The 21,860-nt window shown below is 40.4% G+C and overlaps 2 protein-coding genes across 5 annotated transcripts in view; one reads left to right on the top strand and one right to left on the bottom strand.

The window, feature by feature from the left end:
- The window catches only part of fancm (FA complementation group M), a 40,417-nt gene extending 27,686 nt beyond the window's left edge, over nt 1-12,731 (top strand). The window contains exons 14-24 of one of the 2 annotated variants that reach the window (XM_005925686.2): nt 5,169-7,029; nt 7,117-7,217; nt 7,912-7,980; nt 8,168-8,269; nt 9,500-9,665; nt 9,787-9,893; nt 10,007-10,476; nt 10,614-10,707; nt 10,997-11,345; nt 11,620-11,914; nt 12,004-12,731. In XM_005925686.2, the coding sequence (XP_005925748.1) occupies nt 5,169-7,029; nt 7,117-7,217; nt 7,912-7,980; nt 8,168-8,269; nt 9,500-9,665; nt 9,787-9,893; nt 10,007-10,476; nt 10,614-10,707; nt 10,997-11,345; nt 11,620-11,914; nt 12,004-12,130 (3,741 nt within the window). In that variant the 3' untranslated portion in view covers nt 12,131-12,731. The remainder of the gene's footprint in view (nt 1-5,168; nt 7,030-7,116; nt 7,218-7,911; nt 7,981-8,167; nt 8,270-9,499; nt 9,666-9,786; nt 9,894-10,006; nt 10,477-10,613; nt 10,708-10,996; nt 11,346-11,619; nt 11,915-12,003) is intronic. The other variant, XM_014334638.2, reaches the window with a different exon arrangement.
- Nucleotides 12,732-14,202: 1,471 nt separating this feature from the next.
- On the bottom strand, nt 14,203-19,875 carry LOC102310333 (mitochondrial basic amino acids transporter). Of its 3 annotated transcripts, none has more exons than XM_005925683.3 (4): nt 19,335-19,875; nt 17,702-17,745; nt 16,601-16,684; nt 14,203-16,024 (listed from the first exon to the last, which is right to left on the bottom strand). In XM_005925683.3, exons 1-4 carry the CDS (start codon nt 19,366-19,368, stop codon nt 15,254-15,256), a joined length of 933 nt encoding a protein of 310 aa, XP_005925745.1. In that variant the 5' UTR covers nt 19,369-19,875; the 3' UTR covers nt 14,203-15,253. The 3 variants fall into 3 exon arrangements, with proteins under 3 accessions (XP_005925745.1, XP_042078385.1, XP_005925746.1); XM_042222451.1 differs by lacking the exon at nt 19,335-19,875 and adding an exon at nt 16,969-17,012; XM_005925684.3 differs by lacking the exons at nt 17,702-17,745; nt 19,335-19,875 and adding an exon at nt 16,969-17,613.
- Nucleotides 19,876-21,860: the final 1,985 nt, after the last annotated feature.

Genomic DNA, 21,860 nt, shown 5'->3' with positions numbered 1-21,860 from the left:
ACCCAGGAGATGTAACCCTTCTCTCTGGGGTGGAGGCAAGCGGACCACCTCCTTATCTGCAGTAGCAGGGAGGCCCCGCATCCCAGACCCCAGTCTGACGGCCAGCACCTCCTCCCAGCCCCCCAGCCCTGACGGCTAACAGAACCGGGGTGAGTGAACACCTCAAACCTGATCCATATCAGGTTAGAGGTGTTCGCCCGCTCATATGTAGTGTTGCTGTGTGCTGTTCTAAAGTGCATTTAAAACTCAGGAGAGCATAAGACATGTGTTCACCTTTCAGGCATTAACTCATAAGCGGACTCTCCCTCGGCACTCACCTCCTTTACTCTCGCTGTCAGGGATAATGTGAGCCATGGATTACTTGCTTGGCCTGAATTTGAAGAGTGCTTTTGACCCTTTGCTTTTTTCTCAATGTCTCTTGGCATCACAGTTTAAAACAAGCAAAAAAAAGTCCTTGAATCAAAGGCCAAACATTATTTTTCCTATTATTCTCCTCCACTAAATATCCCCACTCTGGAAATCATGTGCTCATGAGACAACAAAACAAAAACACACAAGAAAAAACCCACCCTAAATAAAAAAAAATTCTGTTTTTCATCTCACTGTTTCTTTCTTTTTACGATGAAGATAGCCAAGCAGCAGGCCCCTTCTCCTGATATTATGTAATGGTTCAGAGAACTGTTATGTAAGGCCAGAAGGCTGGAAGTAGGTCAGGCTGTGATGACCTAGATGTACAGTGTACTAGACTGAGAAGGATAGAGTTGTAGATCAGAAAATAGATGCAGAAAAGATTTTTATAAAGCTAAATTAGACACATTTTAAAGCTAATTTAAATGTTAAAAGATATCTAAATCTGAATTTTCCATTCCAGTTTTCCATTTCTATTTTAAAATAGATTTTCTGGAATACTGTTGAAATGTAATAAAGATAGATGATGTCAAATGGTTTGATCTGTAAATCATAAAAAAAGCCCTATATTAAAATGAAAATAGTACAGCATCATTATCTTCATTCATCCATTTATTTTCTAATCTACTGATCCAGCTAAGTACAAGCTATATCAAGGTTGTTTGTAACTCCCTCACCCCCAACCGGTCGTAGCAGGCGGCCGCCCCTTCCTCTTCCTAATTCTGCCTGAGGTTTCTTCCTGTTAAACGGGAGATTTTTCTTCCCACTATTGCCAAGTGTTTGGTCACAGGGGGGCATCTGATTGTTGGGCTTTTCTCTTTGTTATTGTAGGGTCTTTACCTTGCAATATAAAGCACCGACCTTGATGTGACTGTTATTGTGATTTGGCGTCATATAAATAGAACTGAAATGATTTGAATTGGACAGTGTGGACAGTATATCCACCCTGCAGCATGTACTTCTTTCTCAGTAAAGCCCCTGCTTAATTCACTGTTATTAGTAGTAGTAGTAGTAGTCTCTGTAGCTCAGGTGACCTTTATGTAGCTCACACCCTTAAACCATATAAAACATTTAGGGCTAAAGGATGAATAGAAGTGTCTGTTCCCCAACACACAGGCAAACAGGAGATGATACACCACAGTGGTAAACATGCCCTTGTTTTTATTTTCTTTATAAATCTTTGACAAATTTGTAGGAAACAGACATATAAGGAGAGAAACTATGTTTATAATTATGTTATTGTTATTTATATATCCACTTAAAGTTGAATAAGCAATAAAAAATACATAGATGGATTCTGCTTGGATGTAAACAAATACTCTAGGATTATTATCATACAGTTATTTTGGACAAAGAACCAACATAGGTTTGTTTTTGTAATTTGTCATAATGCATTTTTCCCTCCTGTGGTCCTGTTGAAACTTGCCTCCCAGTGGCTGATGTCACAATTAGCTTTAGATCATCCTTCATTATTTTGAGTTGTGATGCCAAATCCATTGAAATATAGTCTTGTAAATCAGCATTTCAGTTGTTCATAGTTGTTCATGTACCACAATCTGACGACAAAGGCATTTGACGATTTCTTATCCTGAGTCGTAGCTTGTTTGGAAACAAAGTCACGCAAACCCATGAATACAGATGACAGTTCTTTGTGTATGCTCATGAGCATCAAATTCATGTTGTTGTAGTGCAATGAGATAATCAGCTGAGAGGAGTTTCCACTTTGCTGCTTCCCTCATCATGCAGTCTGAAACAATATGAACTGTCTGACCCTTCTAGCGTACACAGCGCTCTCTTTATCTCGCTCTGTTCTCGTCATCAAGGTTATTTCTGTCTGCAACATTTCTAGATGTGGCGACTTAATCTGATCATTAATTAATTGAGGGCCAGGGGTTGGGGTTAATCCTATATGAGTGAAGCCCAATCCATTACTTTTCAGCAAGAATATCCAAAAATGGCATCAAATATTATTAGAAAATCCATCTTTTTTTCTACAAGGGAGGTGTATGTTAATTGAAAACCAGATGCTAGAAGATAAGGTGTAGTAAACAGAAGCTCTTCAGTCTCTTACAGAGATAAAAAAACAAAACCGCAACAATAAACAGCGTCAAAGAGCAGTAATCACATGGTAGCAACTAGAAATTAGGGATGTAGATATGGTCAAAACAACCGTGCTGAAGTTTGAATCAAGCAAAGATGATCTAAGTCACTCTGAAAATGGATGGCATGGATGTTGGTGCCAGATGGTTCTAACAATGAGAACATATCCAGTAATTAGCAGTTCTCTGGGTGGAGATACTTTGTTGATGCCAGAGGTCATAGGACAGTGGGTCTCTGTTTCTTCTGCAGTATCCAAATATCTGGATGCCTTTATTAATGGCAAGATTTAAGATGTTCTGAGGAGGTTCTGTAATACAAACATATGATATTACAGAACTTTATGAAAGCGGCTGACTCACGATAATATGAACAGTCTTAATAAAGATAACCATCAAATCCACCCTGTGCTTTTTGTGTTTACAAATTTAACCGTATTGACAAAAAAAACCTCAATTTCTTGGGATTTGTTTTGTAAGTTAATAGTATTGTTTCACTTGGTATTAGTCGTTTTTATTTTTGTAACACATAGTTTTAGTTTTATGTTTACTTATGGTAAATTAAAACACATTTCTTTGCTGTGAGTTTAAAAGAGAAAGTCCAGTTTATTTATTATATATATTTCTAGGGAAAGCCTCACCTCTGAAAAGTATTTGGCTCTTAATCAGAGGTGTGAAGTGCTGAAATGATAATTACACTGTGTGACGACTGCAAGCAACTCAGTCTTTGCCCGCAAGTTAGTTTGCTTTGTTAAAGGATTAAAGGAGGCGGTATAAGGTGTGTAGAAAAAATAATAATAAAAAAATTGCAAGTCGCCACAGAGTTGTCAAGTACATTTTGTGTTTAGCACACTTAAAAACAAAGTGTTTTACAACAAAAAGAATAAAACTAAAAGGGTTCATGTTGCACACATTCACACTATTTACATAAATGAATACATCACCACCTTTTTCTCCAACCACACTTCCCAGAGATTCCAAATGTTCAATGAAAAATACGTCCTCAGCTTAACTTTGAAGACGTTTGACTTAGAGTCATTAAAGACAATAAATCACTCTGAAATGCAAAAGATGTTTTAAAGTGAAGTGACAGTGTTTTTAAGGCATTATCAAGAAGGACGTGTAATTTGTGGCGGATGTGTGTTTTTCCCAGGATAAATGTCACACACGCACATGCACGCACGCGCATTCACTTAACTTTATTGTATAACAGGCGCCATACTGACTCCAGGTCTTACACTAGAAACCTGCTGATCAAGAATCAGAGTGCTTTAGTTCAATACTCATAAATTAAACAAGGTTGACGTTCCTTGTAATTTTGTAGGAATACTCTAGAACCAACTGAGCACTAGCTGCACATTTGAGCAAGAGAAATTAAAAGTGAATGAAAATGAGAAGGTTATTAGTGAAAATGATTTATTTTTCCCTAAAAAAATGTCAGTTTTTGTCATACCAGCAACATAATGTTTAATTCAAATCCAGTGAAATATCTGTAACATGGATTGTTACAAGTTTCACAATCACTCATTTCCACAGGATGAATAATAATGTCTTTGCTGATTTTGTGACGTTTTCCTGTCACACTAAATTTCCTCTTTCCTTAAAAAAAAACAAAAAACAACGTTGCACAAATACCTTGATACCCACTAAATGATTTACCATGAGATTTGCTACAGACATTCATTGTGACTCCAGTCACTCGTGTTATCCCATGACTTTCCTCTTGCACAATTATGGAGATCATGTTGTTTTTTGGTTTTGTTATTTAACTACATATCTTCATTAATAGGTGGATTACCGTTACTAAAATTGTTCATATTTTACTCAGGATGAAAAGTTCTAACTTTGATGTAGCTTTTATCTTGTCCAGGACATTTTGTTAGTTGTTTTTCTCCGATGTGTAACTGCAATTTATTCTGCACGTCACGGGTCAGGAAAGCAAATGCACAAACACGCTCGGGACTTAACTCAGAGTCAATCCATATGATGCCTTATAGTGATTAAAACTGGAGTCATTTGTTTTTTTCATGTGGTTCAGGCTATGGGGTTTTGGTGCTAAATAACCAAGACTTCCTTTTATGAGATCAGCTTGTGGTGGTAATGCGGTGGATAAGTTGTCCTCGCTTTCAGTGTTATTGACTTCTATCTAGACAGAAATTGTACTTTTCTCTCCACTTTTGTTAGGTGTCTTTCTTTTTCTTTTGGTTCACTAAAAGTCGTCCTCCTGCTGATTGCAGGCTCAATGGCACCCTGTTGACCCAAGCAGGAAACCACTTTAGATGAATCACTTCCAGGTCATGTAGTTTGCCAAGATGACATGTGCTAGATGATGTGCGTGTACTTGTACTTAAGGAAAAGATGAAAAATGGGATTTGGGGGGTTTAATTTTCTTTGAATTATTTTGAGTAGTGTCCTTAAAAATTATTATTCTGATTTTTGTTTGTTTTTTGTTTTTTTTTTTTATCTCAAAAGTTACATTGGACTTTTTAGACCTGTACATCTCTTGGTAGGGCACTTCCTGATTAAATGCTGTTTACTTGTTGAAGCAGCATCAGTGTAAAAGTGCAAGCAGGTCCAAAAAAACCAATTAGATCTCTGTCTTTAGTTTTCATGGAGCGAGATTGCTTCTTATTCAACTTTTTATTTGTGTGTGTTTGTGTTCAGGGGGAATGTTGTTATGAACGGGAACTTCTTCCTTACCTCCACAAAGAGGACACTGTGAAAAGCAGACAGAAAAAGCAGAAGGGCACAAAGACCTGCACCAAAACCGCCAACGACAAACCTAAATCATCCCATTCCTCTTGGTCTGAACTGGAATATATCGATGAGGAATTTGAGGGGAGCGATACACGAACAGCTGGGTTATTAACCACATTGGCCGTGATGAAACAAAGGCCTCCTGCTGAAGATAATAATGAGATACCTTATGATGACAGCACAGACCGCTTAAAACTCGAGGCTGATATTGATAAATGTGAAACTGTCACTGAGGACCTTATCAAAGCAGATGGAGAACCTGTGAATTTAGACAATCTGTCACAGCTTCCTGCTAAAAGTGATAAAGATGAAGATGTTCAGCTTCAGGCAATGTTCTACCTTCCTAAATGGGATGCAGCCCCACTGCCCTGCTGTGATAAGCTCCTCCCAGGGAGAGATGAGAGTCTGAAGGTCATCCTCGCCAGTGTGGCGGAACTCCTGTCCCGATCTCCACCAACACTCGTGGATGACTTAGAGCCCCCTCCATCACTTTGTCCTTCTCCTCAACAGCCTCCTCAGCCCTTCCTTGTCAGCTTTACCTTGGATGTGGACGATGACGATGATGATGATAAGATGATAATGAGAGAAGTTGAGAAGCCTCCAGGTGAGCTTCCAAATGGTAAAGACTGTGGTAAAATCTCTCCTGACTTTCCCAATCAGGAGAAGCACCCTGTCAGTGTAGCAGCCAACAGCCCAACTTGGGATGAGGTTTTTGGGGAGGACGTAAACGATATTAATGATATCAGGGATGACAGCAAGGAGTCAGATGATGATGAAAAGTGCAATGGCTTCAGGGAGGATCAGGTTCATGTAGAAGCTGATGATGTAAGTGAGGAAAAACAGAGCTGGGATGATGTGAGGGATGAAGAAATACCACACTTGACAGATGGTGTTTTGAAAGACGATAAAGCCTCAGAGTGCAGCTCGGAGATGGATGAGAGCATCGATCTGTTCGAGGATGATGAAGCCTTCCTGCAGATGACCATTCCTGATATCCCCACTCCTTTGGATGGCATCACACCCGCGACATCCCCGACGGAGAAGAAGTCTGAAACAGTGCACGTACATACCCCAATTAACCCATGTAACACTACACAGTCAGCGGATGGTACCCACAGATTGAGGACAGTGGAATCAAAAGGAGTGGCATTCAGCGAAGGTTTGACTCATAATGTAAATGCCAAGCTGATAATCCAGAACACAAACAACCATAACACTACAGTGACAGAACTTAATATGCACACACCAGCACAAACTAAAACTGTAGCAGATAATTCAGTTATGGGCAGTGCAGTCACACCCCATTTTAAATCTCCTGAGTCATTTAACAGCATGCATGACTTCTTTTCAGTCAATTTTGAGCTTGGCTATTCACTGGAAGACTCAGAGGAAGAAGATGAAGCAGTGGGCATGCCTGCCCCTTGTATGCCTGGGTCTTCACAGCCTAAAAAGCAGATTGACTCCACCACACTTTCGGCAGCTGTCTCTAACTCTTCTACTCCCTGTAACAGCTTTGCTAAACAGAGAATACCTCCAGTCTGCAGCGAATCCAAGCATTCCACACCACAAACGCTGTCAGAATGTAGGATGTCTAAAAGTGGTGCACTCCCGTCTCCGATCATGTCCCCGGGAGCAAAGCGAACCCTAATGCCCAGTCTGCCCTCCAGCTTGAAACGCAGACGAGCACAATGTGGCATCACTGTAGCAGAGAGAGGGCCTAATGAGGAAAACGGCTCGTACCATGTTTCTGGCTCTTCTCCTCATGCAGGTTTGTTTAATCTCAAAGAAAGAAACAGCATTTTTATTTTAAGTTGGTTCCCAGTCGTATTTGTGGCTACCTGCTTGTTTCTCTCAGCTTCTTACTTAGTGGAGGGCAACAGTGACAGCGAGGATGAAGTTGTGCTTCATAAAAGAAGACATCCGAACAAAGTCAACCCCTTATCATCCCCCGAAGTGGTGAGAAAGTGCTGAATATTTCGGGAATCTGATGATCTTTTAATTTTTAAAATGCCATACATTTCAGGAGCAGAGGTATTGTTTTAAACAGGAAAACATTTACATACACAACAGTGGAGCAATTTTGTTTTTAGTCTAGCTACATTTTTGTATAAATGGGGAGCTTTTATGCTCCAGCTACAAAGTTCATATACTGACCTAGAGCACTGCGCGATTCATGAACAATCCTTATTTAATCTTGTGCTTGGACAGTGGGTGAAACATCTAAGTTCACCAACTGTATGTCACAAACAGTTTTTGCTCCCTTCGCCCCTTTAGGACAGTTTTTTTTCTGATTGGCTGCAGATCACAAACAAAATCTGAACAGCATGTCGATGGAGGTTCAGTGGCCTCAGATTGTTTGACACTTTGGCCTTGTTTAATATGAACATCCAATATTATTGAAGTATAACTAATACGAAAGATAAGGAGAAGCATTTTAAGCCCCCTTTACAGAGTTTTAACCAAAAACAAACAGTTGCTGCTCACTTTGCAATAAACAAGGCATATATGACAAAAAAAGAGATATGAGGAGGTATCTGATTCAGACAGTTTGCTTCTATCATTCATTTCCATGCTTAAGATATTCAGCTTGTAATCAGGGGGAGATTGCTCTATGCTGTATCTAACATGTAGCATGTCTTGTCTTTCCTAGTCTAAGATCAACAGTGATGTGGACTCCCCGGTGGTAGTGAAAAGAAAACATGCTGCTGCACTCAATACTGTAAGCTCTTCATGACTAACAGTAATGCGTAGCACATGGTTCAATCTGTTCAACACAGATGATGTGATTTAATTACTCGTGCTCCATATATCACTTAAGATGTTTCTACAAGTGCTCATTATCTAATAACATGTCACAAACTACTAACAGTTTTCAGTATTTCACCAATTTGTTCTCTGTGTTCCAGTCTGATGAAACGGGAGGCGAATCTGTTTCTGATGATGATTTCCAGAATGAATCTGTTTCCGTGTGCAGAGCCACAGTGCAGAGAGCTGAAAGGAAAGCCAAGGTTTGTACAGCAACAGATGGCTCAGCCAGATGCTGTGATCTGAGATCCCTGTTTTCATGTAACTGTAAACACAATATAAACATGGCTCGTATTTAGGTTTCTAATGTGAGTCGGGAATGCCATTTTGAAATGACTGCAGTGTTATGGAAAAGTCTTCATCCATCCATCCATCTCAGCTCTGGACAGTGGTGAACTGTACCCTGCCTTTTTCCCCAGAAAACCATTCATGGATGGACGGATGGTCTTGAGCAACAGTTCTCCAGACTTTGCGATGGTCTTAAAAGGCTATTTTTCACAAATTTTCAGTCTACAGCTTTTACCTGACCATTTTCAGAGGATTTTTTTTTTGTCTTTAAGCTTTTTGTTACTAGCAGCCTATGACAAAACAGATAATGTGTTCCTTAATTCTTTAGTTGACAGTTATGAAATAGTATTTCTGCACCAACCAGTTGATTCCTAAGGAGCTTTTAGCTGGGAACTTAGCATATCTTGGCATGGTGTGCAGTGTTTCCTTAAAAAATTGGAGGAAAGTGGTCAAATTACACAGGAATTGGACTGAAAATTAGTGGCAATGGGCCTTTTGAAGTATTGGATCCAAATTTAAAATTTTGGATCAAATCATTTATATGTACTGAGGAGAACAGAAGACAGGTACAGCAGTGGTGGTCTGCAGCCATCTGCAGCCCTCCCAGAGCCTGAACTTCAAAATTATTGAAGCAGTGTGGGATCATCTTAACAGAGCAGACGACAGCCAACACCTAAAGAAGAGTTTGAATGTCGTTCAAGAAGCCTGGAGAGCTATTCCTGAAGACTACTTAAAGAAATTATCAAAAAACTTGCCAACAGAGTTTAGGCTGTGTTGAAGAAAAAGGTGGTCACACCAAATATGGACAATCAACCTCATTAGAATTGTACAAACTCTGTTTTAGCCTTATATACTGCATTTCCGTGTGTTTGCTGCAACTGTTTCCCAAATTAAAGGAAGCTCAAAATTCACATTTTTTATTAGTTTATTAGTGTTCAGTGTTTTCATTTTAATGGTTACACTACATCCAAAATTTTTAAAAAGCTCAATTATATGACAAAAACATACCGCTGTCTCTTTTTAAAGATCGTTACATGACATCATGATCCATTTTTCCTTTCATAAAAAAGTCAAGTCATTACAAATCTGCGACTGGCACCTTCAGCATCCGTCATCCCTGACATTTTCCATCCTTCCTCTGTCAGCGCGGCAAATGCCGAAAAGGGCGTCAGTTTTTGGATGAAGAAGCACAGCTGTCAGAGGTCGAGGAAGGTGTAGAGGTCTCGTCTGATGAGGAGGATGGAGAAGAACAGAATCAGTCTCTCAACGGTTTTGTGGTCGACAATACACAATTCTCTCAGGGCCTGAATGGTACAACACATTTTTCTTTTATTTTTTAAAAACTGAATTCTCTCCTTCTGAGCTTCTCAGTGTGATAGGAGGCTGAGTGAGTCATGCATTTTGGCTCTCTGTCTGTTCTCCTCTTTGTCAGACTCAGAGATGCATGGAGTGTACCTGAAGTCAGTGAGAAGCCCTGCAGTCCAGGGCAAATTCAAAATTTCCAACAGAAGACACCACAACATGGACATCTTTTCCCAGGTATACTAACAAATAAATACATTTTAAAAGATACACAAAGCAACAAAATACTAAGTGGATTTGATGATTGGTAGTCTAATTAAGGATGCCACATTCTTAATGTGTGGAAACAGGTGCCTGAGATGGATGAGACGTATGAAGAGGACAGCTTTGTAGTGGGCAGTGATGTGGAGTTGGTGGGCACCAGTGAGGAAGATGCTGAAAATGTTGACCTTCTGCCCGAGGACTCGTTTGTGAACGGGATAAAGCAGTATCCCACCAGGCGCCGCGTTTTCCTGCACAACGCCAGAGCAAGAGGCAGCACAAAAACCAGAGCTCAGCCTCCACCAGAACAGAGAGCCGAGATGAAAACTAAACGCACCCGGGTCATACAAATGAATGATTCCAGTGAGGAGGAGATAGATGAAGCAAGTAAAGAGAGGGCTCTCAAAGCAGGAGATGGTGTGTTGCCTTCATTGCCAAAGATGGTACCACCAGAGCCTTGTGGGAAAGAAGGAAAGAAAGCTGTGTCGTTATCTTCTAAGGTCTCACTGTTGAGCAACGCACAAAGGAGCTCTGTGAGTGAGGAACAGCAAAATGAGAGGTGAAGTTATAATAAAGTAATAAAGAGCGAGTGCCATCCTCCTCATGGATGTGAATTTGTATAAGCAGAAGAGAATGGAAGGATGAGTGTGTACTTAGTAACAATTCTGAGATTGTCTTTCTTTCTCTCTCCTGAAGGTGTCGCCAGAGGATAGAAAATCAGCATCTCCTCTCTGACGAGCTAGACTTTGTGGAGTCACACCTGCAAGTTTCCTCAAAGAAGCAATCGCAGGTATGAGCAGACAAGAAGAGACGTACACATTCCTAACTGTTTCTGGTAATATTAATACCAAAAATCCACACAAAAATAGAAACAATATCACTACATTACATCATATTTTCTGTTATCAAACAAAACTCCATGTCTACTATGAGAGACAGAAGATAAACATAAATAAAAAAAAAAATTGTGTAACTGTTTTTTTTTCTGGGACCAAGGAGCATATTATATTGAGTTATTTAACCTGTTATCACCACAGGTTTAAATCAAGTATAAGGTGTTTTTCCTTTCATTTCCACAGGCAGTCCCAGCCACTCCATTGGCTCCTCAAAAGATCACAGCTGAGAATTTGATAGTGAGTGAAACCTCCGCTCCATCTGGGTCTGTTTGCATCCTGGTGGACAGTCGCTGCATCAGTAGCGGGGTGGAGTTGCTGACCAGCCTGCGTCAGCGACACGCAACCACCGTCCACGTCTGCTCTTTGGACAGCAGCTACTTCATTGTCAGCAACCGCATGGCGGTGGAAAGGCAGAGCCAATCAGATCTGGCTGCAGCACAGAACCGGAAGCGACTGGCGGAAAGAGTGAACAGCTTGCAGGGGTTGTTTGAGCGCGTGTGCATCATAGTGGAAAAAGACCGAACCAAGACTGGTACGTTTTCAAAGTGTGGCTCATTTTCTTTGTAATTGTAAATAAGAATATTCACTGGAGCCTATGAGTGGATGTAGGCATGCTGGAGGGTTGAAACAGCATCTGAATGGAACACATCAAATAGGTTGCCAAATTGGGAGACTGCATTTGGTTTAAATAGACAGAATTTAGCAGCGTTTTCCACAAATCCACTGAATTAACAGAGGATTAGACTGAATGATTGCTGCATGAGACAATGTCTTTCTGATCTTTATGTTAACTGTCACTGTCCCAGGTGAGGCATCTCGTCCCTTTCAGCGAACTCGCTACTTTGACAGCACTTTGGCGGCGCTAGTGCGATTAGGGGTCCGCCTGCTGTGGAGCGACGGTGCTGAAGAGAGTGCCGGGCTGCTGGCAGATGTGGCACGTCTGGAGCACCGCAAGGGTCACGGCATCGGCATACCAGTGGAAGTCAAAGGGCAGCATAGGCAGCAAGCACTGCAGCTGTACTTGAGCTTGCCTTCAGTTAACTATGTTCAAGCTCTCAACATGAGCCACAACTTCACATCGATCGCCCAGCTAATAAACAGGTGATGGACGTTGTGTTGTATCAAATTATGAATACTTTCTTCTTCTTCTTCAGTACGTCATCTCTTCTTTACCTGCTTCCTCCCTGCAGCCCGATAGAAGCCATACAGAAGGGAGGGTGTATGAGTCGACCCAAAGCAGAGGAGATCTATCGGTTCCTGCGCTACTCCTGTGACTCCTTCCTCATGAACATGTCAAAATCAGGAAAGAACAGCTAGCATGCTGCTGGAAAAAACACTGCTGGGACTCTATAAACTGAAATACATCTTTTTTTTTTTTCATTTATTCTTATGTGTATTTCTTTTCACTTCATACATTCTTCTGCTTCTTTCTGTCTTTGTCTCAGGAAGACAGCAGTTAGAATAATACGTTGACTGCATTTAATATGATCTCTCAATGAGAGAAGAGCTTCAGGATCTTGGTTCATCCTTTTTGCACACCAAGTTGAAGGGGCACAACACTCAACTTTATATTTATGTTAAAGAACACATTGGGTTTCTTCAAAGTGTACAGTTGACCTGTAAGGTAGTATTAAGCAGCATTGGTAAGAATTCAATAATTGAAACTTGAATAACATAATAATGGATGTTTGTTTTCTTTAATAAACTATATTTTATGTGTTTATTAAAGTAGTTTTGTGCCACATTTTGAGAAGGAAATCTTTTTCAATACCCACATTGAGCTTCTTTGATATCAGCTTACTTCCTCTAGAGGTCAGCCTGTTTCCTTCTAACAGACCACGAAAGCAAAAAAATGTGATGTTTATTACATCACTTTTTTTTTTTTTTTTAACTGAATTGAGACAGCTCATTCTTTCATTCACTTAAAACTTTATTTTGGGGGGTTTGCTAGAAGCCTAATAATTTGTAGGGTTTCCAAATGTTCAAACTTAAAAATGCCCAGCCAAAAAAAAAAAAAGAAAAAGAAAAAAGTAAAGTGTTTTATTTCACTGTTCTCCTTTGGGGTTTTAAATGACATGTTCTACTTTGGTGAAAGGTATTGTACAAGTTGTTAACAGTACAAACAATAGCAACATCAGATATTTACAGCAGCATTTTCTTTTACAGAGATATCAGGAATTACTTGCCAATAAAGATAAACCCACAGGCAAAAAGCGGTAACAACACATGAATGCATTAAAGTAAAATCTGAAGTCTAGAGTTCTCACAAAGCAAAAACAAAACAAGAAAAAGACAAAGAAAACTGCCACATTCAATATATACATTCTCTTTGGACAAATCCAAAGCAGTTTTCAAGACCTCCACATCTAAGCCGGCACTGCGGGCTAAGCTACACCTGGAGGTCAGTGAGCTGTGAAGATGTAGATCATTTACATTAAGGGAAAGTAATGGCTTCTGTATTTAGGACACCTTTCTTGTGAATATTTAATATAGAGGTGTTCGTGAATGCACTTGCTGCAGGCTGGCTGGGTATAATGCTCATTTTAATGCTGAAGAATGTCAATTGTTAACTATGCAGAAAAAACAGACTTTTTTTAAGTTAATATACAAAGGTTAAAAATACAGGAGCCATTACCTTCTCTGCCTCTAGGTGGCAGAAATTAGTGTACTTGACTGGTCTTGGCAAACTGCAAGAGAATCTTCCCTTTGTAAAATTGTAAAATCCATTGGGAGGAATTGTGATTGCCAAAATGTATTTTTAACCATACACATGCTTAATGTCATACCGTAAGGTGCTTTCTTTGAACACACTACAGTGTCCACAACATGATTACATTGCATCTGATTTGGTTTTACAATGACCGCCTCAAACAAAGAAAATATTACACTGTTATTTTTTCTGACCATCAAAAATTCTTATGTCGTACTGCAACAGACCACCATCAGAGCCTCCAATATTTTTCATTACAAACTTTCTCTCTGTACAGATATACAGTCTAAGAAGTGGTATAAAAAGTTTGTGGTAACTGCAAACTTGAAACTTTATACAGCAGCCAGAATTAACTCAGCTACGAGGGAGGTAAAGCTGGTGTAGACAGAATTTTTTTGGCATCATAGGGCTTTAAAGGGTTAAAGTTTGTTTTGGTTTTTTTTTTTAAGCCAAGTGTATCATACAGCCAAATCAGTATTTTTTTTTTTTTAAATTTCACCAGAAGGTTCAACACTCCATTGTTCAAAAATTTGAATTTTCTGCCAAAAAAAACAAAAACAAAACAAAATCTAGCATCAGAGACTTTAGCTAATTGCATCTTTTCAGTGAGATGCTGAGATTATGATGGAGAAAAGTCTGACTGAAATGAAAAACGTCAAGACAATCAAGACACTTTCCCCCCCCCAGTTTCCAGCAGAGGACTGATGAATTTTGTTCTGATCCTCCCTTTACTCTTCCAACACATGATTGCGGTGGCTACTTCTGGGTATAAGGGGATGTTAAGAAGTCACAAGTCTGATCCGCAGCAGCAATGTAGACAATCGCTTCTAAAATTTTACCCTCTTTCCTGGAAAGAAAAGCGACTGGCCTTTAAACCTAGTTTTATTTTTCTTGGCTGAACATTACAGCAATGGTCATTCAGTACAAGCGACAGTTTAACCCTCTGTTAGCGATTATCAGTGGCTCAGTAGTCGTAGTAGCTAGAGCCCGAAATCACAGCTCGTCTTATGTGCACATTTCAAGGCATGTGTGCAAGCCAATGTTTGTCTAGTGACTTGGGGCAGAGAGGGGAGATCTTCAGGTTAAAAAAAAAAGTGCGTTGTGACTTTATTTTATTTACCTTTTAAAATTTCTGCCTAATCCAGTTCAAGCTACATGAAGCATTAATGAACATGAAAATTTGCTTGTAACAGTTTACACAAGATGCTACAAAACAGTGTTCACGTGATGCTAAACAGGATAATTTTTGACTATTAAAAATTACCCTAAAAATCATCTTCATTTAACTAATGGTAGAAAGTAACAGTATAAACAGCACCGATTCACAAATATACCAAACGCCGTGCTGTGTGTTTAGGCTTGTGTAATATTATAGGATGAAAACGGCATCATTAGGATCAACGTGTTCAACATTTTCGGGACATCTGTAACAGTCACTGTATGTTACAGTAACTCTTGTAACTGTCAAGTTTATTTCAATTTGCTTAAAAAAGCAAAATATGTACAAAAGCAAAGAGAACATATTTACAAGTGCAGCTTTTCTCTTAAAATATATATTATTTAAATACTATGTGAGACCACTTGGTTTAAGCTTTATGGACAGATGCTTACCCAAAACATAGCTCTCCTCTGTGATTGTGGACACTAATTAACAGATCCTTGACCTGTGTACAAACTGTCTACAGATAGGTTTGCTTAAAAATTAACAACACTCACTGTTGCACGCCAGCTTACATGCTGGTCGGCTGTGTCTGCGTTTGCAGAGGCTGCAGCTGGACAGACGGCGGCTCAGAGTCTGGAATGCTACACTCTCCACCCTCGCGCATGTACATTAAGAACAAAGTCACAGTGGCAAATGTGGTGGCATTCACTGGGAATGCACGGAGCAAAGTGGACGTAAGTCCACGAGTGAACACTCTCCACCCCTCCTTTTGTATGCTCTGCCTGACACAGTCCATGATACCATTATACTGGTAAACGCCGCCGACCCCATCCGCTTGCAGACGTGACTTGATCACATCCACGGGATAGGTGGACAGCCAGGAAGCTATGCCTGACATGCCACCAGCAAACAGCAGCTTGGGGATCATGTAGGGGTCTTCTGGCTCACAACCCAGGGAGCGTGTCAGCACATCATACGCAAGGAAGTACACGCCAAAACCCGGCGTCTCGCGCACCAGGGTGGTAACCATACCACGATTGATCCCTCTGATCCCCTCCTTATTGTAGATTCTCACCAGACAGTCCAGGGAGTTCTTGTACATTTTCCTCTTAGACTTCTTCTCTCCAGTTCCTTGCATTTGCATACGTGTCTTGGCCAGCTCCATTGGACAGCAAATGACACACTGGATGGCTCCAGCAGAGGCTCCAGCCAAGAACTGGTTGAGAGGTGTATCACGGCCAAGCATGCGCATTGTGTTTCCCTGGACACCAAAAACTATAGCATTGATGAAGGTCAAACCCATCATTGGAGAGCCAATACCTTTGTACAGACCCAGCATCTGCAAACACAGATGTTACTGAGTCAGATCAACACTATAAAAACAAGAAAGTAAGGAGGCTATAGGAAGCAGTGCACTTTTTTCCAGATGTTATCAGCAATGGATTACTAATATGGCTAAAGCAAATAATTATGGGTTGCGTATCGTCTAATAATCTCCTTTTGCCAATAAAGCTACTTCTCAAATACATCCTCATCATTTATTTTACAAGTACATAAACAGCTGAGAAACCACCTTACGTTTGAATATTACTGTGGGGGGGAATAAAGGACATCCATGTGAAACAGACATGAGGTCTGAGGGGCCATGCCCCCTCTTAGCAAAAATAGCATGATGTCCAAAGCTTTATTTAGCTCCTCCAGGAATAAGCTCCTCATTGACCCCAGCTAACAGACCCCCCCACCTCGCCCACGTTGCCTAATGTCTTTACTGAGAGATGGGACAGCAACTAAACACTTTAATCAGTGCACAGGACATTCTCCAGATAATAAACAACTCCAGCTTAACACCAAGGATATATTTAAATGTAACCTATTTAATTTAAAGCAAACACTGTGCTAACAAATTTAAACTCACCGACTCCTGGCGTATGATTGATTGGAAGCAGTGGAACGTCCCACGGTACATAGGTTTATTCACATTTTGAACCTGAAGCCGCACCTGTGGGTGACAGAACTCATTGGAGTAAAAACTGGAAAAAGGCCAAAGAGGACCACAGTAACTACAAACCAAGATCTGTGTAATACAGGTTTTCAGGGAAACAAGCAGTCAACAGGAAGAAAAACAAAGGATGATAAAGGGGGGGTGCAACATGTGGGAGAATAAGAAAAACATTAACCGAGTATGAAGCTGTAAAAAGAACAAAATGTCTTCGGTGCTTTTTATTTTAATATCTCAAAGACATAACAGTGGGTGAGAGAAAGAAAGACCTGGACCATACTTACTAGGTCACATTTCCGTGGAGAGGTTGTTTATTTCTCTCTCTCATCTACAACACAGTGACACTGTTGCTGTTAAAGACAGCCTCCGAGCCCCAAGCAGACACCGGCTCAGGGAGAAATGACATTGAAAGCAAGGGTGTAAAAGAACTATAACCAAACCATTCTCTCACTGCTTGCCTCTAAAGCGGATGCTCCACATTCACACAAGTCTCACGTCAAAACGTCCTCACTTTGCCACTGCTTAATCCAGTCTATGCAACATTTATATGCGAATGGCATCAAGTAAAGAAAACTGTTTTTAGGTTAATTCACATAAATCCTATGCGTCAACCACAGATCATGTAAAAGTTGTGATAAAAATGAATTTGATTTCAACCTTAACATTACAACTAACTTTAATGCATATAAAATCGTGTGGGACTCTGCAGGTACATAGTGATGATTATATAACTACAGTATGTGACTACAAGTTATTCAGCTAATTAACCATCCCTACAAATCCTTTGATAAATGACGGTTTCATTGAAATCTGTAAAGAAGTGAACGTACTGTCCTGTTCTGAACTCTAACTAATCAGAAGATTTATTCTTCTTGCTCAGTCATCCCATTCCTCTCTTGGGCTCATCGTGTACTCTCAGCTTATCTGGATTTAAATGAAGGCTGTCAGCAAAGTACTGCATGTTTTATTTTTTGTGACTAATGAGCAAACACCAAAGAGGATGCAGCAGACACCCACCTTTACAGTATCAAACGGATGCCCAACCAAAACACCAGCAGCACCTAAAAAACAAAAACAAAAAAGACAGGAATGAACAACCGACTGTTTCACTGAACTATTCTTATTAAAAACTCAAGAGATAATCACCAGACCACAGCATGCAAAAAGTTGTTGTGTTAGAGCAGAGACAGTGGGTGGAAAACATGTCATACAGAAGTAATCTCAGTGCACACAAGGTCATCATATGGACTTCTTCTCTTAAGAAAAGAACCACAATATAATAATTGAGTTATAAAGGTACAAATGCACTGATGGCTTGAGTTTGGAAAAAGAAGATGGCTTTTGGTCCAGTAGTTGCAACAGACACCTGTCCATCATGAGATGGAGCCGTCATCAGCTGGTCACTGCACTGCACGAAGTGACGAAAGCTTAACACTGACGAAAGCTCAACACTGGCCTGTCCTTGACTTGTGTCAATATGCCAGAAAATCATTATACAACACTGTCTTCATATCAGATGTTTTCAAAGACTGCACACCAACATGAGGATAATGCACCAGAAATAACACCACTGAATTTCTAAAGATAAATATGTTATGCAAATAAAAAGCCTCTTTGTAAACAAATCATACAGCTTAAAACACTTGGGGTGATTTAAATCTGCCATGTATTCATGCAAGGTTGTCAACTAGGTTGGGAAACTGATGTAAAGCCATTAGGGGAAGGTTAAAAAAACAACTTCATTATTTTACTCTTGCAATAACTTACATACTGCATGTGTAACTAAAATGCACTGGTAAAGCAATATCTGAACTTTTTATTCCCTTAAAAAAATAATTTCTCAGACTATTCTATATAAATAGTTTAATGTTAGTCCAAATCTGGTACCATTCCTTTGTATTTTGTAATCAGCTACATGTTAAGCCGTTCAAGGGAGATAGTAGTACTAATAGTACTGTAGTACAGTCATTCTACACCGCACTACTGACTCTCTCAATGAAGGTGTTATCTAAGACTAAGTTACAGTGCAGTAACTCTACCTGGGATCCAACAGACTTTGGGAAGTCCTGTCCTTGAACACTGACAAAACAGCTTGCAAAATTCCCACAGGGCTTTTGTGTGAGGCAAAGATGAATGCATGAGCTTAACTTTCTGCGGACCGCCGCCTCTCCTCATGGTAACTCCCTACTTTGGAATGGGTTAGTGGAATGATGAAAGGAATGCAGATATTTGGGGGAAATTGCCCGATAATCACTAAAGAAAAGCTGAGATCACGATCATTTCACATTTCTGGGGTTTCCTGGACGTGTGCAAGTTTAATTGATACGTAGATATATGATGAATGTCGACTATAAACAGCAATCTCTACGTGGGTGCTGCAGATTTGGGAATAACTTCACGTTTGCACTGCAACATAACGTTGAGCTGGGGGGTTAAAAAGCACCCAGCTCCAGTGTTTTAGTATTCAACCTGTCATCCATGTGGGTTTACAATGTTATCACATAAACTAGCTGGGTGTAAATCGAGAAATCACGGCACGGCACAAATTACACCGCAACAACAGCTTGAGCTTTTGACGATGGAAAAAACCAGAAAGGTGGCTAATGCTAATGCTAGCGACAACCTGTTAACGTGGCTAGCTGCTACTCACCTCCTACACATCCAGCAGCGAAGTCCAGTGCCATTCCCTCAAAAAATGCAACGACTGGAAGGTGTCAGGCTAACTTAAGGGCTGATAAACGTAATTAAAGAGGCGTAAGTGGGAAATACTTTCTCGGTATCTGTGTAAACTTGGCTATTTACGACCCCCCCGGCTTGGTGTTCAGCCAGGCTGGTTAGCTAGGTAATAGCCTCCTTTACGTTGCTGATGCTCAGCAAACGGAAGATAAACGTCTCTGGCTAATCGCTCGGACGCGAAACTGGAATAAAGCAGTTTTCTTCTCACTGGTGTCCCTTCCTCTCCCTCTATAGAGGTGCTCTTTCAGACAAACCTTTCTATTTCTGTACCGCAGCAGAAGGCGGGTTTTCAAAGTAGAAAAGAAGCGTTTGCCCTTTTTAAGACGGCCCAATCGGATTATTTAGAAGCGGACAACTCCCCCAGAGCCCTCCTCTAGTTGGTACTGTCCGCCCCTCACGCCCATTGGCTGCTGCAGGGGGCACATCACCTACACCAAAAGTCTGAAGCTATCTTTCCTCTACCGTCACATCAACTGTGGTCCTCATCAGCCTTGTGAATTTCCAGTGTAGTTATAATGTGGTTTGAATATATAGACTGACGTAACAATGAATCATCCAGTAATGGTTTATAGCTTAAACGTTATGTTTATAACATTTTTGGCTTTATCATAATTGTATTTTTCAGTGTGATTTTATTTATTTTTGCTTAGTCACGTTGTGTGGCCTTGTGACTTTTGGAAGCAGGTGTTTTATGCCCAATGTGCATGTCTGGAAAATGCTTCACGTATTTCCGTGTTGTTTTCAGAATGTTGCATAAGCAACAGGGACTTGACTTTGACTTGACATGAGTAATATAACTATAACTGTTGAGAACCAGTTCCCACTGTTTCAATTCCTTGGAATTGTTTGACATTTTTGCAAACGATTCCCTCCCTCCATTCCAGTCGCCCCGAATGACGTCACCACGTTGCGGAGCGTCATTTACCTGGCAGGAAACACGGCCCTAAGCGGCTCAAACGCTCAAAAGTTTGGTTATACTTTACGAGAACGGATGACAACAGGGCAACTTGCAATACTTGCAAAGTAGATATTTCATTTAAGGGAGGAAACACTACGAATATGCAAAAGCATTTGCTCACAAAACACGCGATGACCTTAAATGAATGTCGTGTTTTTAATTCCGCTCCGGACTCGTGAATCTCAACCCAGCAGCAGCGGTAACGTTTGCACGTCCTCTCCCGTTAATGCGGCAGGTAAATAATCAACTAACAGTGCATATTATGTTAGCGCGATCTGCCTTATTACAAAACCTGCCATTACTGTGCATTTAGGTGACCATGATGAGAGAGACAGACAGAGTCTGGCTGGCTCAGATGCTGGCAGTTCTCGCTGCAGTCTACCGGTAGCGTCTCCTTTCAGGCCAGGATAGACGAATGTCACCGAGCAGTGACTAAGTTTGTGGTAAAAGGCTTGCACCCATTTGCCACAGCAGATGCCCCCGATTTTCGGTAAGTGAATGTGTTTAATTGTAGGCAGGGACATTACTGGATATTCTTGTGTAGTTGCTACAGAATAATTTATGTTATACTTTGTTTTTGCTACAGAAGAATATTTATTTTACATTTACAATTTTTTTTCCCCGGGGACCCCGTGACACCCCATTGAAGAGCCATAGGCTGTGGATCTCTTAAGATTTCACTGCTGGGTTTGTAAGGCCATGTTACTCCTAAATTTCTATCTTTTTCAAAGAGAAGATATAAAACAAAGTTCTAAGCTAATCGACCTTAGTGTTCTCCTTTAAAAAAAATCGATAAAGAATCGAATCGTTAAACAGAATCGAAAATGGAATCGGAATCGTGAAAATTTTATCAATACCCATCCCTAAATATAACTGCACGTTCTGCTGGCAGCTCTCATTGTGAAGCAGAACATGCCAACAGTAAGACAGCACCACTGCTGACCATGTATTTGACATTCTGGTGTAAGTAGGCAAGTAGGCTAACACCTGTTTATGGGGAGTTGTGGAAGAGGAGAGACCATCAGCAAGGGCAAGAAAAAAAAATGAAGAAGCAAAACCCATGTGACTATAGAGGAGCTGCAGGGAGGTATGGTGCACTGATTTACTCTTTGGTCTGCCATGCATAAGTATGTTTTCTCTTATGAGTATGGTTTCTGCAGCAGGATAAGAATGCAGATGGCAGATGAGTCTATTTGTTTCCAGGAGCACTTGTACAAAGATTATATCTATACATACACCATACCATCTTTGCTTTGTGCATTCTTTCAGTAATACATAAAGCTCCACATAAATGCAGACAGCAACAACTACATTTTATATTCTCTTGCTTTCAAGACAGGCAGTAGATGGCAGTATAATGATTTCTCTCCACATTGCTACTTTTAAGCCCATCTTTATGAAAATTAGTTATCTTTATTACCGTTACAGTTTAATTTGCACATTCCCACGTTTAACATTAAGCACTGCACATTTAAAAAGAGG

Source organism: Haplochromis burtoni, unplaced genomic scaffold, assembly GCF_018398535.1.
Source record: "Haplochromis burtoni strain Fernald_Lab_line unplaced genomic scaffold, NCSU_Asbu1 Contig_86, whole genome shotgun sequence".
NCBI lineage: Eukaryota > Metazoa > Chordata > Actinopteri > Cichliformes > Cichlidae > Haplochromis > Haplochromis burtoni.
The sequence above is the reverse complement of the archived record's forward strand: the minus strand, read 5'-3'. Positions and strand labels throughout refer to the sequence as shown.